The sequence below is a fragment of the Salmo salar genome, chromosome ssa05 (genome assembly GCF_905237065.1).
Source record: "Salmo salar chromosome ssa05, Ssal_v3.1, whole genome shotgun sequence".
Lineage (NCBI taxonomy): Eukaryota > Metazoa > Chordata > Actinopteri > Salmoniformes > Salmonidae > Salmo > Salmo salar.
The window spans coordinates 88,537,387-88,558,386 of NC_059446.1; the positions used below are offsets into that span (position 1 = coordinate 88,537,387).

Here is a 21,000-nt window from a genome sequence, read left to right on the forward strand (position 1 = left end):
GGGGTAGTTGAGGACTGCAGCATCACCTATGGCTGGTCTATGTTATGGGATAATAACATATTGAATCCTGGGGTAGTTGAGGACTGCAGCATCACCTATGGCTGGTCTATGTTATGGGATAACATACGTATTGTGATTGAGAGAATACCTAACAGAAAACAATCTTCTTTTTTCCCTTAGATAAATTCATCTGAGCAGGAAACCTTTTGTTCTCTTGATTTTGGTTAACAAATCAAAGTTTATTTGTCACGTGTGCCGAATACAACAGATGTAGACCTTACAGTGAAATGCTTCCTTACAGGCTCTAACCAATAGTGCAAAAAAGGTATTAGGTGAACAATAGGTAAGTGAAGAAATAAAACAACAGTAAAAAGACAGGCTATAAAAGTAGCGAGACTATTTATTTTATTTTATTTCACCTTTATTTAACCAGGTAGGCAAGTTGAGAACAAGTTCTCATTTACAATTGCGACCTGGCCAAGATAAAGCAAAGCAGTTCGACAACATACAAAAACACAGAGTTACACATGGAGTAAAACAACATACAATCAATGATGCAGTAGAAAAAAATAAGACTATATACAATGTGAGCAAATGATGTGAGATAAGGGAGGTAAAAAAAGTAGCGAGGCTATAAAAGTAGCGAGGCTATAAAAGTAGCGAGGCTACATACAGACACCGGTTAGCCAGGCTGATTGAGGTAGTATGTACATGGAGATGTGGTTACAGTTACAGCACATTGGCATTTCACTGGGCCCTTTACTATTTTTTACCACAGTTAAAATGAATTCAGATACAGTATAGTATTCCATGTGGAAGAAATGAATTCAGATACAGTATAGTATTCCATGTGGAAGAAATGAATTCAGATACAGTATAGTATTCCATGTGGAAGAAATGAATTCAGATACAGTATAGTATTCCATGTGGAAGAAATGAATTCAGATACAGTATAGTGTTCCATGTGGAAGAAATGAATTCAGATACAGTATAGTATTCCATGTGGAAGAAATGAATTCAGATACAGTATAGTGTTCCATGTGGAAGAAATGAATTCAGATACAGTATAGTATTCCATGTGGAAGAAATGAATTCAGATACAGTATAGTGTTCCATGTGGAAGAAATGAATTCAGATACAGTATAGTATTCCATGTGGAAGAAATGAATTCAGATACAGTATAGTATTCCATGTGGAAGAAATGAATTCAGATACAGTATAGTGTTCCATGTGGAAGAAATGAATTCAGATACAGTATAGTGTTCCATGTGGAAGAAATGAATTCAGATACAGTATAGTATTCCATGTGGAAGAAATGAATTCAGATACAGTATAGTATTCCATGTGGAAGAAATGAATTCAGATACAGTATAGTATTCCATGTGGAAGAAATGAATTCAGATACAGTATAGTATTCCATGTGGAAGAAATGAATTCAGATACAGTATAGTATTCCATGTGGAAGAAATGAATTCAGATACAGTATAGTATTCCATGTGGAAGAAATGAATTCAGATACAGTATAGTATTCCATGTGGAAGAAATGAATTCAGATACAGTATAGTGTTCCATGTGGAAGAAATGAATTCAGATACAGTATAGTGTTCCATGTGGAAGAAATGAATTCAGATACAGTATAGTGTTCCATGTGGAAGAAATGAATTCAGATACAGTATAGTGTTCCATGTGGAAGAAATGAATTCAGATACAGTATAGTGTTCCATGTGGAAGAAATGAATTCAGATACAGTATAGTGTTCCATGTGGAAGAAATGAATTCAGATACAGTATAGTGTTCCATGTGGAAGAAATGAATTCAGATACAGTATAGTGTTCCATGTGGAAGAAATGAATTCAGATACAGTATAGTGTTCCATGTGGAAGAAATGAATTCAGATACAGTATAGTGTTCCATGTGGAAGAAATGAATTCAGATACAGTATAGTGTTCCATGTGGAAGAAATGAATTCAGATACAGTATAGTGTTCCATGTGGAAGAAATGAATTCAGATACAGTATAGTGTTCCATGTGGAAGAAATGAATTCAGATACAGTATAGTGTTCCATGTGGAGTAAATTAATTCAGATACAGTATAATATTCCATGTGGAGGTGTGTCTGCTGGTCATATAGCTCTGCTGTATAATAGACTGTGAAGCCTCTCCCACTGAGATACTGCAGGGATATTTCAGGGAACAGTAGAAAGACAAGGCTGTGATGTTCTGGACCCAGAGCTCTAAAGTAACTAACAGCAGGCAGGGCCCAGAGCTCTACTATAACTAACAGCAGGCTGGACCCAGAGCTCTACTATAACTAACAGCAGGCTGGACCCAGAGCTCTACTATAACTAACAGCAGGCTGGACCCAGAGCTCTACTATAACTAACAGCAGGCTGGACCCAGAGCTCTACTATAACTAACAGCAGGCTGGACCCAGAGCTCTAATATAACTAACAGCAGGCTGGACCCAGAGCTCTACTATAACTAACAGCAGGCTGGACCCAGAGCTCTACTATAACTAACAGCAGGCTGGACCCAGAGCTCTACTATAACTAACAGCAGGCTGGACCCAGAGCTCTACTATAACTAACAGCAGGCTGGACCCAGAGCTCTACTATAACTAACAGCAGGCTGGACCCAGAGCTCTACTATAACTAACAGCAGGCTTGACCCAGAGCTCTACTGTAACTAACAGCAGGCTGGACCCAGAGCTCTACTATAACTAACAGCAGGCTGGACCCAGAGCTCTACTATAACTAACAGCAGGCTGGGCCCAGAGCTCTACTATAACTAACAGGGTCCAGAGCTCTACTATAACTAATAGCAGGCTGGACCCAGAGCTCTACTATAACTAACAGCAGGCTGGACCCAGAGCTCTACTATAACTAATAGCAGGCTGGACCCAGAGCTCTACTATAACTAACAGCAGGCTGGACCCAGAGCTCTACTATAACTAACAGCAGGCTGGACCCAGAGCTCTACTATAACTAACAGCAGGCTGGACCCAGAGCTCTACTATAACTAACAGCAGGCTGGACCCAGAGCTCTACTATAACTAACAGCAGGCTGGACCCAGAGCTCTACTATAACTAACAGCAGGCTGGACCCAGAGCTCTACTATAACTAACAGCAGGCTGGACCCAGAGCTCTACTATAACTAACAGCAGGCTGGACCCAGAGCTCTACTATAACTAACAGCAGGCTGGACCCAGAGCTCTACTATAACTAACAGCAGGCTGGACCCAGAGCGCTACTATAACTAACAGCAGGCTGGACCCAGAGCTCTACTATAACTAACAGCAGGCTGGACCCAGAGCTCTACTATAACTAACAGCAGGCTGGACCCAGGGCTCTACTATAACTAACAGCAGGCTGGACCCAGGGCTCTACTATAACTAACAGCAGGCTGGACCCAGAGCGCTACTATAACTAACAGCAGGCTGGACCCAGGGCTCCACTATAACTAACAGCAGGCTGGACCCAGAGCTCTACTATAACTAACAGCAGGCTGGACCCAGGGCTCTACTATAACTAACAGCAGGCTGGACCCAGAGCTCTACTATAACTAACAGCAGGCTGGACCCAGAGCTCTACTATAACTAACAGCAGGCTGGACCCAGAGCTCTACTGTAACTAACAGCAGGCTGGACCCAGAGCTCTACTATAACTAACAGCAGGCTGGACCCAGAGCTCTACTATAACTAACAGCAGGCTGGACCCAGAGCTCTACTATAACTAACAGCAGGCTGGACCCAGAGCTCTACTATAACTAACAGCAGGCTGGACCCAGAGCTCTACTATAACTAACAGCAGGCTGGACCCAGAGCTCTACTATAACTAACAGCAGGCTGGACCCAGAGGTCTACTATAACTAACAGCAGGCTGGACCCAGAGCTCTACTATAACTAACAGCAGGCTGGACCCAGAGCTCTACTATAACTAACAGCAGGCTGGACCCAGAGCTCTACTATAACTAACAGCAGGCTGGACCCAGAGCTCTACTATAACTAACAGCAGGCTGGACCCAGAGCTCTACTATAACTAACAGCAGGCTGGACCCAGAGCTCTACTATAACTAACAGCAGGCTGGACCCAGAGCTCTACTATAACTAACAGCAGGCTGGACCCAGAGCTCTACTATAACTAACAGCAGGCTGGACCCAGAGCTCTACTATAACTAACAGCAGGCTGGACCCAGAGCTCTACTATAACTAACAGCAGGCTGGACCCAGAGCTCTACTATAACTAACAGCAGGCTGGACCCAGAGCTCTACTATAACTAACAGCAGGCTGGACCCAGAGCTCTACTATAACTAACAGCAGGCTGGACCCAGAGCTCTACTATAACTAACAGCAGGCTGGACCCAGAGCTCTACTATAACTAACAGGGTCCAGAGCTCTACTATAACTAACAGGGTCCAGAGCTCTACTGATCTGAGGGGAGGGAAATGGACGTGTCGGCTGATCTGAGGAGAGGGAAATGAACTTGTCGGCTGATCTGAGGAGAGGGAAATGGACTTGTCGGCTGATCTGAGGAGAGGGAAATGGACTTGTCGGCTGATCTGAGGGGAGGGAAATGGACGTGTCGGCTGATCTGAGGAGGAGAGAAGAAAAGGAGAGAGAACAACTTTTGATGGAATTTCATTTTGAACACAGTGTTTCTTCACCCACTGTTATGAAAGTACCAGAGGGGATAAAGGAGGACAATATCACTAGTTCTACCGTCTGTCTGTAATCGTGTTTCCTCACTGCTGTGTTTCTGAAATAAGCCTGCTGTGTTTCTAACAGTTAGACAAACATCTAAGAGAGTCTAACGGTACTGTACATAACATACAAAAACTACACCAGAGAAACAAAATGCTGAAGTAAGATTTTTGGGAGTTCTGAGTGTCTACAGGGGATTCTAAATTGGATAATGAATCATGTCTTCAGTTTTTATTGACAAATGAAGTGAAATCATCAGTCAAATCCAAGCTGAAGCCTTTATATTTAAACTCCAGCTGGTCATGTAACCTATTGTACTTCTCACTATCAACTTGTTCAATGTGATGGATGTGGTTTTGGACTTTTATTAGGCTCTGATCTTGTTAAATATGTCTAGTACACATTCTCTCCTTCTCTCTTTGGATGGCTGCCTAAAACCTGCAGAAGCACTGCTACAGTACTGCTACAGCCTGGGCTGCATCCCAAATAGCACCCTATTCCTTATGTATTGCACTACCCCATGGGCCCTGGTTATAAGTAGTGCACTATACAGGGAATAGGGTGCCATTTGGGACAGAACCCTGAGGCTGAAATAACAGCTGACCTTGAAACAGTTGTAATTACATTGGTCCTGCTCTCTCTCTCTCCTCTAATAAAGATTCACAATTAGTTTTAGATTCAGACTACTGTAACTGCACTCTTAGATAAAAGGGTTCCAAATATGTTCTTCGACTGTCCCCATAGGCAAATCATGTTTGGTTACAGGTAGAAACCTGGTTCCACATAGAACTATTTTGGGTTCCATATAGAACCTTCTGTATAAAGGGTACTACATGGAACTCAAAACATTTCTACCTGGAACCAAAAGGGTTCTGCCTGGAACCAAAAAGGTTCTTCAAAGGGTTCTCCTATGGGGACAGCTGAAGAAACCTTTTAGGTTCTAGATCCTTTGTTGGTTCTTAATCTTCAACACAGCAATTTTGTTATGGGCCGTTCTAATTTGACATTCAGTGATTATTTGGTGTTTGATATAGAAATACATAGATTGATGTGTTAACATGGGAATATGTTACCATTAAACAGACCCCTGTCCTTCACAGACTACATGACTCCTGAATGACCCTGCGTTGCCATGACATTCAGACCAATGATTGTTTCAGACTAACGTCAGTCACAGTAAAACACATCAGTCCTGTGGGCCATGATTCTGTCTCTCTCAGTCTCTGGAGAGACAGAAGTGTGCATAAACTGTTTTCAGCATCAAACTAGCAGAAAGAGCAGATTAAATCCATTAACAAACCAGCTGTTAGGTAATTCACATTTAGCTCTGTCCCATCTCATTTACAATGAATTTCTGTATTAGTTCAGGTGCATTCTGTCTAATAACGAGTCAGAGACATAGCCTGCTGTCTAATGATGAGTCAGAGACATAGCCTGCTGTCTAATGATGAGTCAGAGACACAGCCTGCTGTCTAATGATGAGTCAGAGACACAGCCTACTGTCTAATGATGAGTCAGAGACACAGCCTGCTGTCTAATGATGAGTCAGAGACACAGCCTGCTGTCTAATGATGAGTCAGACACAGCTACTGTCTAATGATGAGTCAGAGACACAGCCTGCTGTCTAATGATGAGTCAGAGACACAGCTACTGCCTAATGATGAGTCAGAGACACAGCCTGCTGTCTAATGATGAGTCAGAGACACAGCCTGCTGTCTAATGATGAGTCAGAGACACAGCCTGCTGTCTAATGATGAGTCAGACACAGCCTACTGTCTAATGATGAGTCAGACACAGCCTGCTGTCCAATGATGAGTCAGAGACACAGCCTGCTGTCTAACGATGAGTCAGAGACACAGCCTACTGTCTAATGATGAGTCAGAGACACAGCCTGCTGTCTAATGATGAGTCAGAGACACAGCCTGCTGTCTAATGATGAGTCAGAGACACAGCCTGCTGTCTAATGATGAGTCAGACACAGCTACTGTCTAATGATGAGTCAGAGACACAGCCTGCTGTCTAATGATGAGTCAGAGACACAGCCTGCTGTCTAATGATGAGTCAGAGACACAGCCTGCTGTGTAATGATGAGTCAGACACAGCTACTGTCTAATGATGAGTCAGAGACACAGCCTGCTGTCTAATGATGAGTCAGAGACACAGCCTGCTGTCTAATGATGAGTCAGAGACACAGCCTGCTGTCTAATGATGAGTCAGAAACACAGCCTGCTGTCTAATGATGAGTCAGAGACACAGCCTGCTGTCTAATGATGAGTCAGAGACACAGCCTGCTGTCTAATGATGAGTCAGAGACACAGCCTGCTGTCTAATGATGAGTCAGAGACACAGCCTGCTGTCTAATGATGAGTCAGAGACACAGCCTACTGTCTAATGATGAGTCAGAGACACAGCCTGCTGTCTAATGATGAGTCAGAGACACAGCCTGCTGTCTAATGATGAGTCAGAGACACAGCCTGCTGTCTAATGATGAGTCAGAGACACAGCCTGCTGTCTAATGATGAGTCAGAGACACAGCCTGCTGTCTAATGATGAGTCAGAGACACAGCCTGCTGTCTAATGATGAGTCAGAGACACAGCCTGCTGTCTAATGATGAGTCAGAGACACAGCCTGCTGTCTAATGATGAGTCAGAGACACAGCCTGCTGTCTAATGATGAGTCAAACACAGCTACTGTCTAATGATGAGTCAGAGACACAGCATGCTGTCTAATGATGAGTCAGAGACACAGCCTGCTGTCTAATGATGAGTCAGAGACACAGCCTACTGTCTAATGATGAGTCAGAGACACAGCCTGCTGTCTAATGATGAGTCAGAGACACAGCCTGCTGTCTAATGATGAGTCAGAGACACAGCCTGCTGTCTAATGATGAGTCAGAGACACAGCCTGCTGTCTAATGATGAGTCAGAGACACAGCCTGCTGTCTAATGATGAGTCAAACACAGCTACTGTCTAATGATGAGTCAGAGACACAGCCTGCTGTCTAATGATGAGTCAGAGACACAGCCTGCTGTCTAATGATGAGTCAGAGACACAGCCTACTGTCTAATGATGAGTCAGAGACACAGCCTGCTGTCTAATGATGAGTCAGAGACACAGCCTGCTGTCTAATGATGAGTCAGAGACACAGCCTGCTGTCTAATGATGAGTCAGAGACACAGCCTACTGTCTAATGATGAGTCAGAGACACAGCCTGCTGTCTAATGATGAGTCAGAGACACAGCCTGCTGTCTAATGATGAGTCAGAGACACAGCCTGCTGTCTAATGATGAGTCAGAGACACAGCCTGCTGTCTAATGATGAGTCATATGACTGACCTCTTACGAAGCACCAGTTCCATTACAATCAGTCAGGTGTGAAAAGAGGGTTGGTCGGTTCACACACCTTGTGTTGTTCCAGGAGCATAGTGAGAAATAACTCCATATACGACAATTCAACTCCAACTCTACACCGGGTTTTGTGTTTTAATGGATCTCATTGGAGCATACAACGACCTCTAACCTCTGACGTCATCAACCAGTCCTTCACCCAGGCAGAGCCATGACCTCCCTCTCTTCTCTCTCTGCAGCTGCTGCCCTGGGGAACCTTGTGTCGGACCTGGCTGGACTCGGGTAAGAAAAGGCCGATCAAACCAATCATCTGTTTGGGCTGATACAGTCCCTGTTAGTGTCCTATTGCAGTCCTATTGTGTGTACAGTCCCTGTTGGTGTCCTATTGTAGTCACACTGTGTACAGTCCCTGTTGGTGTCCTATTGTAGTCACACTGTGTACAGTCCCTGTTGGTGTCCTATTGTAGTCACACTGTGTACAGTCCCTGTTGGAGTCCTATTGTAGTCACACTGTGTACAGTCCCTGTTGGTGTCCTATTGTAGTCACACTGTGTACAGTCCCTGGTGGAGTCCTATTGTAGTCACACTGTGTACAGTCCCTGTTGGTGTCCTATTGTAGTCACACTGTGTACAGTCCCTGTTGGTGTCCTATTGTAGTCACACTGTGTACAGTCCCTGTTGGTGTCCTATTGTAGTCACACTGTGTACAGTCCCTGTTGGTGTCCTATTGTAGTCACACTGTGTACAGTCCCTGTTGGAGTCCTATTGTAGTCACACTGTGTACAGTCCCTGTTGGTGTCCTATTGTAGTCACACTGTGTACAGTCCCTGTTGGTGTCCTATTGCAGTCACACTGTGTACAGTCCCTGTTGGTGTTCTATTGTAGTCACACTGTGTACAGTCCCTGTTGGCGTCCTATTGTAGTCACACTGTGTACAGTCCCTGGTGGAGTCCTATTGTAGTCACACTGTGGACAGTCCCTGTTGGTGTCCTATTGTAGTCACACTGTGGACAGTCCCTGTTGGTGTCCTATTGTAGTCACACTGTGTACAGTCCCTGTTGGTGTCCTATTGTAGTCACACTGTGTACAGTCCCTGTTGGTGTCCTATTGTAGTCACACTGTGTACAGTCCCTGTTGGTGTCCTATTGTAGTCACACTGTGGACAGTCCCTGTTGGTGTCCTATTGTAGTCTAACTGTGTACAGTCCCTGTTGGTGTCCTATTGTAGTCACACTGTGTACAGTCCCTGTTGGTGTCCTATTGTAGTCACACTGTGTACAGTCCCTGTTGGTGTCCTATTGTAGTCACACTGTGTACAGTCCCTGTTGAGTCCTATTGTAGTCACACTGTGTACAGTCCCTGTTGGTGTCCTATTGTAGTCACACTGTGTACAGTCCCTGTTGGCGTCATATTGTAGTTGCTATAGGAAGATGGCTACAGCACTTATGTGGTTTCTGAGAACTCTCCAGACTTCTCCAAGCATTGTGGGAACTGATTATTTGCGGTGAACAACTGCAAAAAAGACTACCTGGAATGCGCCCAATGTGCTTATAGGTAAACAGTAAACCTGTCAGGCTGAAACTGGAGAGAGGTTAATGATGTCCTCTAACCTGTCAGGCTGAAACTGGAGAGAGGTTAATGATGTCCTCTAACCTGTCAGGATGAAACTGGAGAGAGGTTAATGATGTCCTCTAACCTGTCAGGATGAAACTGGAGAGAGGTTAAGGATGTCCTCTAACCTGTCAGGATGAAACTGGAGAGACGTTAAGGATGTCCTCTAACCTGTCAGGATGAAACTGGAGAGAGGTTAATGATGTCCTCTAACCTGTCAGGCTGAAACTGGAGAGAGGTTAATGATGTCCTCTAACCTGTCAGGCTGAAACTGGAGAGAGGTTAAGGATGTCCCCTAACCTGTCAGGCTGAAACTGGAGAGAGGTTAATGATGTCCTCTAACCTGTCAGGCTGAAACTGGAGAGAGATTAAGGATGTCCTCTAACCTGTCAGGCTGAAAATGGAGAAAGGTTAATGATGTCCTCTAACCTGTCAGGATGAAACTGGAGAGAGGTTAAGGATGTCCTCTAACCTGTCAGGATGAAACTGGAGAGAGATTAATGATGTCCTCTAACCTGTCAGGATGAAACTGGAGAGAGGTTAATGATGTCCTCTAACCTGTCAGGCTGAAACTGGAGAGAGGTTAATGATGTCCTCTAACCTGTCAGGATGAAACTGGAGAGAGGTTAAGGATGTCCTCTAACCTGTCAGGCTGAAACTGGAGAGAGGTTAATGATGTCCTCTAACCTGTCAGGCTGAAACTGGAGAGAGGTTAATGATGTCCTCTAACCTGTCAGGATGAAACTGGAGAGAGGTTAATGATGTCCTCTAACCTGTCAGGATGAAACTGGAGAGAGGTTAATGATGTCCTCTAACCTGTCAGGATGAAACTGGAGAGAGGTTAAGGATGTCCTCTAACCTGTCAGGCTGAAACTGGAGAGAGGTTAAGGATGTCCTCTAACCTGTCAGGATGAAACTGGAGAGAGGTTAATGATGTCCTCTAACCTGTCAGGCTGAAACTGGAGAGAGGTTAATGATGTCCTCTAACCTGTCAGGATGAAACTGGAGAGAGGTTAATGATGTCCTCTAACCTGTCAGGCTGAAACTGGAGAGAGGTTAAGGATGTCCCCTAACCTGTCAGGCTGAAACTGGAGAGAGGTTAATGATGTCCTCTCACCTGTCAGGCTGAAACTGGAGAGAGATTAAGGATGTCCTCTAACCTGTCAGGCTGAAAATGGAGAAAGGTTAATGATGTCCTCTAACCTGTCAGGATGAAACTGGAGAGAGGTTAAGGATGTCCCCTAACCTGTCAGGCTGAAACTGGAGAGAGGTTAATGATGTCCTCTAACCTGTCAGGCTGAAACTGGAGAGAGATTAAGGATGTCCTCTAACCTGTCAGGCTGAAAATGGAGAAAGGTTAATGATGTCCTCTAACCTGTCAGGATGAAACTGGAGAGAGGTTAAGGATGTCCTCTAACCTGTCAGGCTGAAACTGGAGAGAGGTTAATGATGTCCTCTAACCTGTCAGGATGAAACTGGAGAGAGGTTAATGATGTCCTCTAACCTGTCAGGATGAAACTGGAGAGAGGTTAAGGATGTCCTCTAACCTGTCAGGCTGAAACTGGAGAGAGGTTAATGATGTCCTCTAACCTGTCAGGCTGTAACTGGAGAGAGGTTAATGATGTCCTCTAACCTGTCAGGATGAAACTGGAGAGAGGTTAATGATGTCCTCTAACCTGTCAGGCTGAAACTGGAGAGAGGTTAAGGATGTCCTCTAACCTGTTAGGCTGAAACTGGAGAGAGGTTAATGATGTCCTCTAACCTGTCAGGCTGAAACTGGAGAGAGGTTAATGATGTCCTCTAACCTGTCAGGCTGAAACTGGAGAGAGGTTAATGATGTCCTCTAACCTGTCAGGATGAAACTGGAGAGAGGTTAAGGATGTCCTCTAACCTGTCAGGCTGAAACTGAAGAGAGGTTAAGGATGTCCTCTAACCTGTCAGGCTGAAACTGGAGAGAGGTTAATGATGTCCTCTAACCTGTCAGGATGATACTGGAGAGAGGTTAAGGATGTCCTCTAACCTGTCAGGCTGAAACTGGAGAGAGGTTAATGATGTCCTCTAACCTGTCAGGATGAAACTGGAGAGAGGTTAATGATGTCCTCTAACCTGTCAGGATGAAACTGGAGAGAGGTTAATGATGTCCTCTAAGCTAATGTCTCTCCTGTGTCTGTACTTTGACAGCACATCAGCACAATGAAGACGAGCTGTTCTATAATCTCAGTAAATACTGTCCAAAGACCAGTCAGTTTCCATACCAGGACCGTTAGACTCTGAAGTGCCAGTCTTGACCAGTTTCCATACCAGGACCGTTAGACTCTGAAGTGTCAGTCTTTACCAGTTTCCATACCAGGACCGTTAGACTTTAGTGCCAGTCTTGACCAGTTTCCATACCAGGACCGTTAGACTCTGAAGTGTCAGTCTTTACCAGTTTCCATACCAGGACCGTTAGACTGAAGTGCCAGTCTTGACCAGTTTCCATACCAGGACCGTTACACTGAAGTGTCAGTCTTGACCAGTTTCCATACCAGGACCGTTAGACTGAAGTGCCAGTCTTGACCAGTTTCCGTACCAGGACCGTTAGACTGAAGTGCCAGTCTTTGGGTAAAAAAGGCCCTGGGTAGCTCTCTTTAGTGTGAGCTGCACATGAGGAAGATGTCTCACTGCTCTGGAGACAGTTGCTACAGAATGTTTAGCTTGAGATAATGGCCTCTCATAGTATCTGAGTTACACCATCTGCTTTAAACTGTCATTTATTCAAATCAAATCTAATTTTATTGGTCACATACACATGGTTAGCAGATGTTAATGCGAGTGTAATGAAATGCTTGTGCTTCTAGTTCCGACAGTGCAGTAATATCTAACAAGTCATCTAACAATTCCACAACAACTACCTAATACACAAAAATCTAAGTAAAGGGATGTAATAACAATATGTACATATAAATATATGGATGGGCCATGCCCGACTGGCATAGACGAGATGCAATAGACGGTATAAAATACAGTATATACATCTGGGATGAGTAGTGCAAGATACGCAAACGTCATTATTAAAGTGGCATTAATAAACTGACTAGTGATCTAATTTGTTAGAGTGGCCAATGATTTCAAGTCTGTATGTAGGCAGCAGCCTCACTGTGTTAGTGATGGCTGTTTAACAGTCTGACGGCCTTGAGAGAGAAGCTGTTTTTCAGTCTCTCGGTCCCAGCTTTGATGCACCTGTACTGACCTCGCCTTCTGGATGGTAGCGAGGTGGATAGGCAGTGGCTCGGGTGGTTGTTGTCCTTGATGATCTTTTTGACCTTCCTGTGACATCGGGTGTTGTAGGTGTCCTGGAGGGCAGGTAGTTTGCTCCCGGTGATGCGTTGTGCAGACCACACCACCCTCTGGAGAGCCCTGCGGTTGTGGGCGGTTGTCACGGCTGTCGAAAGGAGCGGACCAAAGTGCAGCGTGGTTGTAGTTCCACATTTTATTTAATCCGTGAAACTTTGCAATACATAAATAACTGAATATGCCAAAACAACAAACCGTGACGCAGAGAGAAACAAACACTACTCAAAAGATAATAACCCACAAACCCCAGGAAGAAAAACCCCTACTTAAATATGATCTCCAATTAGAGACAACGAGGACCAGCTGACTCCAATTGGAGATCAACACCCCCCAAAAAAACAGAAATAGAAAAACTAGAACTTAAACATAGAAATACAAAACATATAAAAACACAAAACACCCCGTCACGCCCTGACCTACTCTACCATAGAAAATAACCTCTTACTATGGTCAGGACGTGATAGCGGTGCGGTTGCCGTACCAGGCGGTGATACAGCCCGACAGGATGCTCTCAATTGTGCATCTGTAGAAGTTTGTGAGGGTTTTAGGTGACAAGCCAATTTTCTTCAGCCTCCTGAGGTTTAAGAGGTGCTGTTGCGCCTTCTTCACCACACTGTCTGTGTGAGTGAACCATTTCAGGTTGTCCCTGATGTGTATGCCGAGGAACATGAAACTTTCCAACTTCTCCACTGCTGTCCCATTGATGTGGATAGGGGGGTGCTCCCTCTGCTGTTTCCTGAAGTCCACGATTATCTCCTTTGTTTTGTTGACGTTGAGTGAGAGGTTGTTTTCCTGACACCACACTCCGAGTGCCCTCCCCTCCTCCCTATAGGCTGTCTCGTCGTTGTTGGTGATCAAGCCCACTGCTGTTGTGTCATCTGCAAACTTGATGATTGAGTTGGAGGTGTGCATGGCCACGCAGTCATGGATGAACAGGGAGTACAGGAGGTGGCTGAGCACGCACCCTTGTGGGATCAGCAAAGTGGAGATGTTGTTTTCTACCTTCACCACCTGGGGGTGGCCCGTCAGGAAGTCCAGGACCCGTCAGGAAATCCAGGACGGCTCAGGCCGAGGTTGAGACTCAGGGCCTCAAGCTTAATGCTATAACTTGGAGGGTACTATGGTGTCTTACATAGGTGTTCCTCTTGTCCAGATGCGATAGGGCAGTGTGATGGCGATTGCATCGTCTGTGGACCTATTGGGGCGGTATGCAAATTGCAGTGGGTCTAGGGTGACAGGTAAGGTGGAAGTGATATGATCCTTGACTAGTCTCTCAAAACACTTCATGATGACAGAAGTGAGTGCTACTGGGCGATAGTCATTCAGTTCAGTTACCTTTGCCTTCTTGTGTACAGGAACAATGGTGACAATCTTGAAGCATGTGGGGACAGCAGACTGCGATAGGGAGAAATTTAGTATGTCCGTAAACACACCAGCCAGCTGGTCTGCGCATGCTCTGAGGACGCGGCTAGGGATGCCGTCTGGGCCGGCAGCCTTGCGAGGGTTACCCCGTTTGAATATCTTACTCACGTCGGCCACAGAGAAGGAGGTGGGGGTGGTGCAGTCCTTGGTAGCGTGCCGCGTCGGTGGCACTGTAATATCCTCAAAGCGGGCAAAGAAGGTGTTGAGTTTGTCTGGAAGCAAGACATCGGTGTCCGTGACGTGGCTGGTTTTCTTTTTGTAGTCCATGATTGCCTGTAGACCCTGCCACATACGTCTCGTGTCTGAATTGCGACTCCACTTTGTCCCTATACTGACATTTCGCTTGTTTGATTGTCTTGCGGAGGGTATAACTACACTGTTTGTATTCGGCCATATTCCCGGTCATCTTTCCATGGTTAAATGTGGTGGTTCTCGCTTTCAGTTTTGCGCGAATGCCACCATCTATCCACCGTTTCTGGTTAGGGTAGGTTTTAATAGCCACAGTGGGAACAACATCTCCTATGCACTTCCTTATTGTCACTGTCTTTGTACAAGAGCCTCCAACATCATCACAGACCAATGTTAGAACCACTGTAACAGAATCTGTTAGACAGTGACAGCCAAAGGTAGTTCCTTTCACCAGTTGCTGCGTGAGTGCTTGAGCTAATGTCCTGTCATTGTCCCTGTTTTACCCATGTGGTTTTGTACAGGAAATAATCATGACTTATTGCCAGTTAGTCATTGGTGCGGCTGGCTTCCGGGTTAAGTGGGCATTATGTCAAGAAGCAGTGCGGCTAGGTTGGGTTGTGTTTAGGAGGAAGCACGGCTCTCGAACTTCCTCTCTCCCGAGTCCCTACAGGAGTTGCAGCAAAGAGACAAGACTGTAACTACCAATTGGATACCATGAAATTGGGGAGAAAATGGGTAAAAAAAACACTAAGAAAACTGATCTGGGACCAGGCTAGAACTGATCTGGGACCAGGCTACAACAGATCTGGGACCAGGCTACAACAGATCTGGGACCAGGCAACAAACAGATCTGGGACCAGGCTACAACAGATCTGGGACCAGGCAACAAACAGATCTGGGACCAGGCTACCACAGATCTGGGACCAGGCTACCACAGATCTGGGACCAGGCTACAACAGATCTGGGACCAGGCTACAACAGATCTGGGACCAGGCTTCAACAGATCTGGGACCAGTCTAGAGCAGATATGGGACCAGTCCACAACAGATCTGGGACCAGTCCACAACAGATCTGGGACCAGGCTAAAACAGATCTGGGACCAGGCTACAACAGATCTGAGACCAGGCTACAACAGATCTGGGACCAGGCTTCAACAGATCTGAGACCAGGCTACAACAGATCTGGGACAAGGCTACAACAGATCTGAGACCAGACTACAACAGATCTGGTACAAGGCTACAACAGATCTGGGACCAGGCTAAAACAGATCTGGGACAAGGCTACAACAGATCTGAGACCAGGCTAAAACAGATCTGGGACCAGGCTAAAACAGATCTGGGACAAGGCTACAACAGATCTGAGACCAGGCTAAAACAGATCTGGGACAAGGCTACAACAGATCTGAGACCAGGCTACAAATGATCTGGGACCAGGCTACAACAGATCTGGGACCAGGCAAGAGCTAAGCTACCTGTGACTAAATGTTTCCTATTGGCCTTGTTGTCAGCATTATGGTGAATTATATAATAAAGTATTTGTTTTGTATTCTCTGCAGTCCTTTTTCTATGACTGGTGACAGAGAGGATTGTAGATGTCTGCTTGTAGATGTTTGATTTCCCAGATTTCGTGTAATCTGCTGCTGTCTCTTTCTGACATCTGTAATTTGATGTATGAGTCATTTATTTTAACAGCAGTCAGCTGCTGTGGCCGTGGCTTCAGCCTCTCCTCTGTTAGCTTGGTTTGACCTGGGGCTTCAGCCTCTCCTCTGTTAGCTTGGTTTGACCTGGGGCTCCACAGCCTCTCCTCTGTTAGCTTGGTTTGACCTGGGACTCCACAGCCTCTCCTCTGTTAGCTTGGTTTGACCTGGGGCTCCACAGCCTCTCCTCTGTTAGCTTGGTTTGACCTGGGGCTACAGCCTCTCCTCTGTTAGCTTGGTTTGACCTGGGGCTCCACAGCCTCTCCTCTGTTAGCTTGGTTTGACCTGGGGCTCCAGTCTCTCCTCTGTTAGCTTGGTTTGACCTGGGACTCCACAGCCTCTCCTCTGTTAGCTTGGTTTGACCTGGGGCTCCACAGCCTCTCCTCTGTTAGCTTGGTTTGACCTGGGACTCGACAGCCTCTCCTCTGTTAGCTTGGTTTGACCTGGGGCTCCACAGCCTCTCCTCTGTTAGCTTGGTTTGACCTGGGGCTCCACAGCCTCTCCTCTGTTAGCTTGGTTTGACCTGGGGCTCCAGTCTCTCCTCTGTTAGCTTGGTTTGACCTGGGACTCCACAGCCTCTCCTCTGTTAGCTTGGTTTGACCTGGGGCTCCACAGCCTCTCCTCTGTTAGCTTGGTTTGACCTGGGGCTCGACAGCCTCTCCTCTGTTAGCTTGGTTTGACCTGGGGCTCCACAGCCTCTCCTCTGTTAGCTTGGTTTGACCTGGGGCTCCAGCCTCTCCTCTGTTAGCTTGGTTTGACCTGGGACTCCACAGTCTCTCCTCTGTTAGCTTGGTTTGACCTGGGGCTCCATAGCCTCTCCTCTGTTAGCTTGGTTTGACCTGGGGCTCCACAGTCTCTCCTCTGTTAGCTTGGTTTGACCTGGTGCTCCAGCCTCTCCTCTGTTAGCTTGGTTTGACCTGGGACTCCACAGCCTCTCCTCTGTTAGCTTGGTTTGACCTGGGGCTTCACAGCATCTCCTCTGTTAGCTTGGTTTGACCTGGGGCTCCAGCCTCTCCTCTGTTAGCTTGGTTTGACCTGGGGCTCCAGCCTCTCCTCTGTTAGCTTGGTTTGACCTGACTCTCAGTCTCTCCTCTGTTAGCTTGGTTTGACCTGGGGCTCCAGCCTCTCCTCTGTTAGCTTGGTTTGACCTGGGGCTCCAGCCTCTCCTCTGTTAGCTTGGTTTGACCTGGGGCTTCACAGCCTCTCCTCTGTTAGCTTGGTTTGACCTGGGACTCCACAGCCTCTCCTCTGTTAGCTTGGTTTGACCTGGGGCTCCACAGCCTCTCCTCTGTTAGCTTGGTTTGACCTGGGACTCCACAGCCTCTCCTCTGTTAGCTTGGTTTGACCTGGGGCTCCACAGGCTCTCCTCTGTTAGCTTGGTTTGACCTGACTCTCAGTCTCTCCTCTGTTAGCTTGGTTTGACCTGGGACTCCACAGCCTCTCCTCTGTTAGCTTGGTTTGACCTGGGGCTCCACAGCCTCTCCTCTGTTAGCTTGGTTTGACCTGGGGCTACAGCCTCTCCTCTGTTAGCTTGGTTTGACCTGGGGCTCCACAGCCTCTCCTCTGTTAGCTTGGTTTGACCTGGGGCTCCACAGCCTCTCCTCTGTTAGCTTGGTTTGACCTGGGACCTCACAGACTCTCCTCTGTTAGCTTGGTTTGACCTGGGGCTCCACAGCCTCTCCTCTGTTAGCTTGGTTTGACCTGGGACTCCACAGACTCTCCTCTGTTAGCTTGGTTTGACCTGGGGCTCCACAGCCTCTCCTCTGTTAGCTTGGTTTAACCTGGGGCTCCACAGCCTCTCCTCTGTTAGCTTGGTTTGGGCACTATGATCACATCTCATCATTCAGTGAAATGTTTAAAGTTACCCTCAGGTACATTTCATCATTTTGGTGGCAGACCTGGGTTTACTGTATGTTTCTACTGTTTTGGATGTTGACACATTTGAAGACGTTGACCAGTAGAATATGAAGAGATCACTGACTTACAGCTTGGCCTCATTGTCCCCAGTGTTTCTCCAGGTAACACCTACTCAGCTCTGCCCTCTACTGGCATGGAGGTTAAAACACGCAGGCCTGGGAAACTCCAGTCCTGATTGGTGTCACACTTTGTCCCAGCTAACACACCTGACTCCAATAATCAACTCATCCTGATCTTCAGTTTACAATGTCATTCCTTTAAATCAGTTGTGTTTGCTGGGAATGGGGGAAAAGTGTTACACCAATCAGGTCCCCGGGGACTGGAGTGGCCCAGGCCTGCAGACTAGAGCATCATTCCCTGTTATAGCAGTACCTGTCCCAACACACTAGAGCATCATTCCCTGTTATAGCAGTACCTGTCCCAACACACTAGAGCATCATTCCCTGTTATAGCAGTACCTGTCCCAACACACTAGAGCATCATTCCCTGTTATAGCAGTACCTGTCCCAACACACTAGAGCATCATTCCCTGTTATAGCGGTACCTGTCCCAACACACTAGAGCATCATTCCCTGTTATAGCAGTACCTGTCCCAACACACTAGAGCATCATTCCCTGTTATAGCAGTACCTGTCCCAACACACTAGAGCATCATTCCCTGTTATAGCAGTACCTGTCCCAACACACTAGAGCATCATTCCCTGTTATAGCGGTACCTGTCCCAACACACTAGAGCATCATTCCCTGTTATAGCAGTACCTGTCCCAACACACTAGAGCATCATTCCCTGTTATAGCAGTACCTGTCCCAACACACTAGAGCATCATTCCCTGTTATAGCAGTACCTGTCCCAACACACTAGAGCATCATTCCCTGTTATAGCAGTACCTGTCCCAACACACTAGAGCATCATTCCCTGTTATAGCAGTACCTGTCCCAACACACTAGAGCATCATTCCCTGTTATAGCAGTACCTGTCCCAACACACTAGAGCATCATTCCCTGTTATAGCGGTACCTGTCCCAACACACTAGAGCATCATTCCCTGTTATAGCGGTACCTGTCCCAACACACTAGAGCATCATTCCCTGTTATAGCAGTACCTGTCCCAACACACTAGAGCATCATTCCCTGTTATAGCAGTACCTGTCCCAACACACTAGAGCATCATTCCCTGTTATAGCAGTACCTGTCCCAACACACTAGAGCATCATTCCCTGTTATAGCAGTACCTGTCCCAACACACTAGAGCATCATTCCCTGTTATAGCAGTACCTGTCCCAACACACTAGAGCATCATTCCCTGTTATAGCAGTACCTGTCCCAACACACTAGAGCATCATTCCCTGTTATAGCAGTACCTGTCCCAACACACTAGAGCATCATTCCCTGTTATAGCAGTACCTGTCCCAACACACTAGAGCATCATTCCCTGTTATAGCAGTACCTGTCCCAACACACTAGAGCATCATTCCCTGTTATAGCAGTACCTGTCCCAACACACTAGAGCATCATTCCCTGTTATAGCATTACCTGTCCCAACACACTAGAGCATCATTCCCTGTTGTAGCAGTACCTGTCCCAACACACTAGAGCATCATTCCCTGTTATAGCAGTACCTGTCCCAACACACTAGAGCATCATTCCCTGTTATAGCAGTACCTGTCCCAACACACTAGAGCATCATTCCCTGTTATAGCAGTACCTGTCCCAACACACTAGAGCATAATTCCCTGTTATAACAGTACCTGTCACAACACACTAGAGCATCATTCCCTGTTATAGCAGTACCTGTCCCAACACACTAGAGCATCATTCCCTGTTATAGCAGTGCCTGTCCCAACACACTAGAGCATCATTCCCTGTTATAGCAGTACCTGTCCCCCCCCCCAAAAAAAAATAAAAAAATAAAATGTTTTAAAAAATGTATGAAATGTATGCATTCACTACTGTAAGTCGCTCTGGATAAGAGCGTCTGCTAAATGACTTAAAAATGTAAAATGTTGTTTTACAGTGTGTCCATAATGGTCTATGTAATCAAGTAATCTTCCACCTAACAAATTGTCCTTTTTGTCAGATTCTCCCTATGTGTCCATCATGTACATACCGTAGATGTCAAACTATGTAATTATCACCCAGCTGACATCTGATGCATTATGCCATTCTGTCAGATTATACAGGATGTATTGTCTGACCTGAGAAACGGTGGTCTTTACAAGTCCCTGTCTTCCTCCACTCCAATCAGTTTATACAGTAACGAGCAGCATATTTCTCCCACTGTGTGTGTAACTGTCTAACGATCAACACATCTCATTAAGCCTGTGTACTGGTTCTACTCACTGTATCCACAACCATTATGACATCATCATCATCTGTTGTCAGGGAAGCTGTTTGCTCAGCAGAGCACAGTGATGCTTGTTAGTTCATCCCGGGTGATATTATCCCGGGTGATATCTGCAGTGACCTGTTGGCTTATTGGTTTTTATTGGTTCTGCTGGAGTGAAGACATTCCCCTGACTGAATTGAAACAGATCGTTTGGTCCCTCTCCCTGACTGAATTTAAACAGATCGTTTGGTCCCTCTCCCCTGACTGAATTTAAACAGATCGTTTGGTCCCTCTCCCCTGACTGAATTGAAACAGATCGTTTGGTCCCTCTCCCCTGACTGAATTTAAACAGATCGTTTGGTCCCTCTCCCCTGACTGAATTTAAACAGATCGTTTGGTCCCTCTCCCCTGACTGAATTTAAACAGATCGTTTGGTCCCTCTCCCCTGACTGAATTTA

The 21,000-nt window shown here is 46.1% G+C and overlaps 1 protein-coding gene across 1 annotated transcript in view; it reads left to right on the top strand.

Moving 5' to 3' along the window:
* LOC123743219 (transmembrane protein 65) overlaps positions 1 to 21,000 on the top strand; it is a 105,211-nt gene that overhangs the window by 65,398 nt on the left and 18,813 nt on the right. Inside the window, exon 6 of the mRNA XM_045719320.1 lies at positions 8,289 to 8,331. Within this exon, the coding sequence (XP_045575276.1) occupies positions 8,289 to 8,331 (43 nt within the window). The remainder of the gene's footprint in view (positions 1 to 8,288; positions 8,332 to 21,000) is intronic.